The sequence below is a fragment of the Carlito syrichta genome, unplaced genomic scaffold (genome assembly GCF_000164805.1).
Source record: "Carlito syrichta isolate Samal-C Ts95f unplaced genomic scaffold, Tarsius_syrichta-2.0.1 Scaffold302305, whole genome shotgun sequence".
Lineage (NCBI taxonomy): Eukaryota > Metazoa > Chordata > Mammalia > Primates > Tarsiidae > Carlito > Carlito syrichta.
Genome location: NW_007246401.1, coordinates 91,816 through 99,537, shown reverse-complemented (window position 1 = coordinate 99,537; position 7,722 = coordinate 91,816). Strand labels below are relative to the sequence as shown.

Below are 7,722 nucleotides of genomic sequence, written 5' to 3'. Positions count from 1 at the left end.
AGCTCTGTACTCACTCTAGTCCCTGCATCTCACTGCCTGTTAATATTACATTCATTTACAACTTGAGAGAAAAGCCCTAAGGATGCTTTTAACATTCCTGCCTTTATAAAATATATCAGATGAAAGAGACGTTAGTGAATGGCACTGATGCTGTGGTTAATTGAAAGCTAAAGCTTGACAAATATTCTAATATGCTACACATATTTCCAGAACTGTATACATGTAAATGGATGACCACAAAAAATAGCGAAACCCAGATTTGAGGAAATGTTCCAACATCAGAGAGTTTTTAAACTGATATAATGAGGGCCCCAGGGAATACATATTTTCAATATCAGTGATCTTGAGAGGAGGCAAATCCTGGGCCACGGAGCACAAACTGTCCCTGGGTAGGACAAGAAAAGATTTCTCTCTTCCCCAAAGTACAAAGCCAAGAAGACTTGGTGTATACAAACAGGTATACACAGACCTAGATTATATTTTGCAACAGATGTGTACTGTCTATGCCATGTGAAGATGCTGATATTGTTGGTGGCAATGCCATCAACGAGATTGCAAAGAAATAGTCAAATTCTGGAGCAGCAAGATGAGGAGTAGTATTATAAGGCCGTCCAGCTTCAAGTACACAACTGAGATTGAAATCAAAGAGATTCAGAACATACCACCCCCCAATATGCCACTTTGGCATATTGGTTCTTTTGAGCTAAAGATCACTGAGAAATAGCAGGTGGAGGAAGGGCACTCTGGCCTTTCCATTTCAAGCTAAAAACAAGGCATACATTTACCATGAGAAAGGTGCCCTCCTTGTACCAGGAAGAAAAGAACATTCTATCACTGGAGACAAAGAGTCAAAACAGATCCCTCTTAAAACTTCCTTATCTTTCATTAGTTTTCCCCATACATTTCCTAGTCACTTCCCATAATTTATGGCTCCTAGCCCAAATCCCTTTTATCTTGGTCTTGTTATATGTCCATAATGAATTGCTCTTTGTTAAAATGATATATAAGCCCCTGGGTCTAACCACTTCTTTGGAGTTTTCCCTTCTTTCTATGAAGCTCCTTGTGCCACATAAAAATACTAACATCAAATACAATCATTATGCTTTTTCTCCTGTTAATCCATCGTTTGTCAGTTCAGTTCACAGGCCCTTGACACAGAACCTAAGAGGGTAGAGGAAAAAAACTTCTTCCCCTACAAAATCAAGCCATGTCTCCTCTCAAGGTGTGAAACGGGCATCAGCATCACTTGCTCTGCCTAGCGTGGTGACCTCACAAGTGTCATCAACTGCAAAGGCAGCACGACAAGAAGGCAGGATCAGAGGAACTGGGAACTCTGTGCTGATGAGCTCATGAGGCAGCGCACCCGGGTAAACTCAGAGAGAGACAGAAACAACTTTGAAAAGGGCTTTACTTTGGTCCTATGTGACTCTGAACCTGTGTCATTTTAACTTGGTAAAAAAAAAAAGCTGGGCTCGGTGGCTCAGCCTGTAATCCCGCGCCTTTGGGAGGCTGAGGTGAGTGGATTGCCTGAGCCCACGCGTTCGAGACCCGCCTGGACAGCGAGACCTCATCTCTACAATAAATAAAAAAATCAGCCGGGCGTGGTAGCGCACGCCTGTAATTCCGGCTACTAGGGATCGCCGGAGCCCAGCAGGTCAAGGCTGCGGTGGCCAGGAGCGGCCACTGCACTCCAGTCTGGGTGACAGAGTGAGACTCCAACTCAAAAAAAAAAAAAAAAAAAAAATTAAATAAGCACATATTGGGAAAAAAATAATGAAAAGGAGTAAGTTTGACAATAAAATGTATTAAATATTCAAGTAGAATTTTAGATGCAAGTAGACTTAACCATCTGGAGTCAGGGGAGAAGCAAACTTAAACCAAAAGCAGAACCAAAACTGAATGTATAGAGAGGACGGGTCATAAGATAAAGTGGAAAGTATTTTTTAAAATTATATAATGAATATTTTAATCCAGTTTTTTGCTAAATTTAGATCATAAACGCAGGTTTTGGCTTGCACATTCTTTAAAGACAGTAAATTAGCCCTTGAGTTATCACCAGGAAAGGGCTTAAAGAACCCTTTAGGACTCCAAATCACTCTTAGACTATATACATCCATGGCAACCAGGAAGCAAATGGATGGGCCTCACCGACACGAAATTGAGCAGTTCTGTGGGATCACTCATGGGAAGACAGTTGACAATTGTCATAGGAATGAACTGCCAGGAAGCCTGCTATAATAAAATACAGAACAACGAGGATAACTTGGGATTTGAATGTAAATCTGCGTTACTATCTTATTTAGGGATACTTTAACTTTACAGAAACTTCTGGGGTCCAAGGGTGTGTTGCTGTTTCCCCACTGATGTAGATGCTGGTCAGAAATACATGTGTTTCCTGGCCCTTTTCTCATCTTCTCCTCTCCTTCTCCATATCTCTGCAAGAACTGGTTCTCAGCATGAGTGACAGCAGCTTCATCCCCGAGCGACAAAAGTAAACTGTTACAAAAGTAAACTGGAAACTGTCGTTTTGAAATAGAATGATGGAATTTTAAATGAAATTAACTTTTAGACAAGCTAGTTCAATGCCATCATTTTACAGATGAGGAAATTGAGACACGGAGAGACTGGCCCCATGGCACACAATCAGTTAATGGCAAAGCTAGGGTTAGAATTCAAGACAGTGCTTTTCTTGAGGAATTGGGAAAATATTCAGATAACCAGACTGTTAGGGATTGTAATGCATGAACTTATGCCACACTTGGAGGAACTAGGGATTTTTAACCTAGAAAGGGAAAGGTTCAGGGGCATGATAACTATTTTCAAACACCAAAAGGGCTTGAACTTAACTCTGTTTGCTAGAGGAGACATTAACAATTCAATATAAGATCAAACGTTTTAAACAGTCAAAACTGGCCAAAACAATTTGTTGGGGAATGGTAAGTTTTCTGTCACCTGAGGCATTTCGAAATAGACTGGAAAATAACGCAGTGAGTATGTATGTTTTTTGTCTACAGAGAGGGGTGGGTCAAGGGGTGCATGGATGAGAGAATTTAGGCATGAAAATCATTTGGATGGGGTGACCTGTAAGAGTGTGTGATTCTTTCTCACCAAAATCTGGGACCAAATAAGAGTTTCATTCTTGCCTCTAAACTCTAAAACCTATCTTCTCATCTGTTTGCAATAGTTTAAATTTTAATCTATTTCCTATTTCAGGGTATAATGCCCTGAATATGTGATTTGAATGCTGTGGCAGAAGGTCACTTATATTCATTTATTTCCTTTTACTCTTATATACTTGCAGTGAGCCTTTTGAATCCATTATGCAAACACATACAAATAGCATGCAAATGAGTTGGCCTCCGAAATTGACAAAATCTTATGGCCTTAACTGAGCCATCAAACCTTTCTTTAAGGAGGAAAGTAATATGCCTTTTCAAAATCTCTGGGGCAAGAGACAATTTTCTGAGAGTGATATTTACATGACACTGGAATTTGTTCCTCGGCGGAGTCTTTGCCTCCCATTCTTCCTATTTATGTAGGGCTATAAGGCTAAGAAAGCATTTTCACAGATATGATGCTATTTGACCCTCATAATTACCCTGTGATGTTGGCAGAACAGGAATTAAAATTCTTGGTTTTCGATGGAGAAATCGATTCCGAGAAGTGAAATGACTTGCCCGAGTGAATGCATTTGAAAAGCGATGGATCAGAGGCTTAGGACTCACTCGACACCTTCCTGTCCCTCGGCTTGTCCCCTTACACCCTGAAGGATACCTTCTTTGAAGCAAGGTGATCTGTCACCAGTCTGGGTTTGCTTATACTGTGTCTGGCCAATGGCATCTTCAGAGATGAGTTTGCTGATGAGGATGGCATTTGGAGCGTGATGGGAAAAATACATATAGCAGCCTTAGCATAGCGCCAAGTCCATAGTTTCTCCAAGTCCCTCTGCTTTTTAACATCTGCTCTGAAAGCTCCAGTTGAAGAACATTCTTCACTCCATCCATTCTTTAGCTTCTTCAGGAGGCAAGACCCTTTCTTAAACCATGGAGAGCAACAGCACCGTCTGTGCCGTGGGACTGTCAGGATCTGAAGCCCCATCCACCACTCTCTGGTGGTGTGGTCTTGGAGAGATCATCTAATTTCTCTAAACATCAGTTTCTGTATTCATAAAATGAGATAATAGTACCTCTTATAAAATATGCAGAAATATTTTAGGATGGGGAAATGTACCAAATAAAAAAATAAAATTGAGTATCTGATACTCAATAAATGGCAGTTACTGAACTCATTTTATTCATGGTAGTAATATAGTGTGGTAATAGTAGTATCTCAAGTCATCATGAACTCTGATACTAAGACTTGGGCTCTTGGAAGTGGAATGGGAGAACGGTCACACCCGGCATCTCCTTTATGCCGGAGGACCGGAGAGCAGACAGTGAGGTGGCTACATGCATCCCACTGAGGAAGGCTTGAACTCTGACTTTCTCTAATCATTGCTACATCTTGCACCATGATGAGGGTAATTGCAATCCTGCTTCCAAGCTGTTTCTAAGAAGAAATAGAGCCAAGTCTGGCATCCTTAGCTCTGCTCTCCCGGAGCCAGGCTGCTTTGTTTACAGCAATGCCCCCTACTTCCCTGGGCCAGGTTAGAAGGGAACAAGAGGGGATCCTACTCCAGCTGCTTTAACAGGCCTGAATCACTAGGTCAAGAGATGGAATAATCCTCTTCTGAATGAGGACCCCAGGTGGGGATGGACAAGGAGGCCGAGGCAGCAACTGAGACTCAAGGAGCAGGGATACTGTCAAGGCAGTTCCCTCTCACTCTGGTTCCCAACTCAGCAGCTGCTACTGAAGGACTCAGTCCTTCCATCTGCCCCCACAAAGCGTTCTGCCCTCCTGGCATGCCCCATTGCTTCTGTAGTCACTCACCTGGGACAACTAGCGAAGTGGCCTTCTTGGGAGGAATGCAGCTTCCTGCTTCCACAGCCTCTCTTGGGGGAAGGGTCCAGAAGCTGTTGCAGTTGGCCAAATGCTTGAAGCTGGCATAAGGTCAGTGGAACCATCACACTGAGCCTCTGTGTGATCCGCCCAGAAGGGCTGCACCACTGCTTCATGCTTGTCGGGAAACACACGGGGCCATTCTGGGGCTCGGTTCTCAGTTATTTTTGGCAAAGATGGGTGGTATGCAAAAGGGACTTCCCCTTTTCAGTGGCATAGAGTCACCGTATGCTGAGCAGTCAACAGCATTTCTTGTTCCAAGATTACCCTTCTGAGCACCTCTCCGGCTACCAAACTGCAGGGACCATCATAGCTTGACTCCGTTTCTCAGCTCCGAGTGTCAGATAAGCCCACCACGCTGGGATTGCATTGGTCTCATGATGGCTCCCGACATCAGCCGCTTCCTTTTGGCAGTGCTGTTTTCTGCCAGCTGTAGAGTCATCATCGCCTCGGATCAGATATGCATTGAGGTGAGTCCAAACTGTTTGCCTTTATCCAGATTAAACTGTCTGGAAATTTTGAGATTCAGCACACAGTCCCCCCTGAGCCTCGGCAACCCAATCTCCACTGTCTTTAAAAGGGCAATGGAGGTATGGAGAGTTTTCTCTTGGCTGTAAGAAAAGAATCAAAGAGCTCAGCCATCGTAGTAGCATCTTGCTAGGACAAAGTGAGAGTTTTCCTTCTCTTCAAACAATTCTCCCAAAATAATACCAGCTGGAACATAAGATATCAACAGCGTCTCACTGCACAGAACGGACCCCCAAGGCTAAAGCCTGAAGGGTATGCTGATTCAACATCCCAGCACATGGCCACTACCCGAAAGAGTCCTTTGGTTTCCTGGCTCTCAGGGTGAGAATTAGTAAACACAGGCCTGTGCCAGGTCTGAGAGCATTTAAAAGATTGCTCTGAATGGGTCTGGCTTTCTCCTCGAGTTGGACAACCCTCCATCTGTTTTACTAACCCACAGGAGTAAAATCTGAGAACCAGAGCCAAATTGCACCTTCTGTTTTGGACCATAACAATATTTATCAACCTGTGGGAAGTTCTTAGAGGGGGTGGTGAGAGGGAAAGAAAGGCCTCCGTCTTTCTCCATCTTCTAAAATGTTTCACCCTTCCTCCCACTGTCTCTGACCCCACAAATGTCCAGCACCATGTGGCCTGTCGGACAAGGGTTGTGTACAGGAAGGACCGTGAGTCTTGGTGGTCTGGTGGGCTGCTGGCCTGGGTTGGGTTTGAAAGGACAGTGAGAGCCAGGACGAGCCAGATGTAGAGCTTCTCCAGGGCAGTCCTGGGAGGCGGTCAGGAGAAGGAACAGGAAGAGCGAAACAAAGCCAGCTGGGGGTAAGGCTCAGCGCAGAAAAGAGCAGAGCCTTGCTACTTGTTACTCTGGTATTAGAATGGAATCAGCATCAGATCAAGAGAGGGCGTCATGCCCAGGGGAAATTAAGGCTGGAAAGGTGTGTTGGTTTGCTCGGGTTGCATAGCAGACACCACAGACTGGCTGGCTTATTTATTTATTATTTTTACTTTTTTTGAGTTGGAGTCTCACTCTGTCGCCCAGACTGGAGGGCAGTGGCATGCTCCCGGCCACCACAGCCTCGACATGCTGGGCTCCAGCAACCCTTCTGCTTCAGTCTTCCAAGTAGCCAGAACTACAGGTGTGCACTACCATGCCCGGCTAATTTTTGATATATTGTAGAGAGGAGGTCTCGCCAAGTTGCCCAGGTGGGTCTCAAACCCGCAGGCTCTGGCAATCCACTCGCCTCGGCCTCCCAAAGTGCTGGGATAACAGGCTGAGCCACCTCAAGCCCGGCCGACTGGTTTAAACAGAAATGGATTATCTCACAGTCTCAGAGGCTGAAATTTCAAGCTCAAGGTGTTAGCAGAGTTGACCTCTTCGGAGTCCTCTCTGCTTGGCTTGTAGACAGCCATCTTCTCGCTGCACCTTCTCATGGCGTTTCCTCTGTCCCTGGTGACTCTGTGTTTCCAAATTTCCTCTTCTTATAAGGACACCAGGCAGATTGGATGAGGGCCCACCTGCCTGACCTCATTTGACCTTAATTACCTCTTTAAAGATCCCGTCTCCACATGCAGTCAACTGGAAGCTAAGACTTCAACGTATTAGTTTTGAGAGAAACGCGAACTCAGCCTGTGCCAGAAGGGGAAGAGTCAGGAGTTTTTAATCAGCCCCAAAAGGCTGACCCCTCATCACTCAGGTTGGAAGGTGCATGCCATGTGCATGGCAGAACAAGGAGCAGGGGTAAGGACCCCACTCCCTAGTGCTCAGAGAGTCACCCACCTTCAGGGTACAATCTCAGATGGGATAACGCCACCATTAAATTCCAGCTCATTGGGAAGCAGGCTATTTTAAGTGCCCTATTCACACCTACCAGTTCTAAAAAACTCTAAAATCCCCGCGTCAGGGGGAGGATCCCTAATCTTTTGGCCGCCTGTTTATGGTCTTCAGTGTTGTTTGTGTCTCAGGAGAGGTGCTCAGGTCCCTGGGGCTCTAAGTCTAGCTCAGTGCTGCTGTGACTATTTTCCTTTGGATAAAGCAAGTGAGATTAAAACCTTCCAGCACAACCTCCCAACCTCCCCGGAGCCCTCCCTCTGAAAAAACTCTGATTTTATTTTATTTATTTATTTATTTATTTATTTATTTTTGGGGTCGGAGTCTCACTCTGTCGCCCAGACTGGAGTGCAGTGGCCGCTCCCGGCCACCGC

At 44.9% G+C, this 7,722-nt stretch overlaps 1 protein-coding gene across 1 annotated transcript in view; it reads left to right on the top strand.

The window, feature by feature from the left end:
- The first annotated feature begins 5,215 nt into the window (after positions 1-5,215).
- The window catches only part of CD180 (CD180 molecule), a 14,585-nt gene continuing 12,078 nt past the window's right edge, over positions 5,216-7,722 (top strand). Inside the window, exon 1 of the mRNA XM_008056266.2 lies at positions 5,216-5,468. Within this exon, the coding sequence (XP_008054457.1) occupies positions 5,376-5,468 (93 nt within the window). The 5' untranslated portion in view covers positions 5,216-5,375. The remainder of the gene's footprint in view (positions 5,469-7,722) is intronic.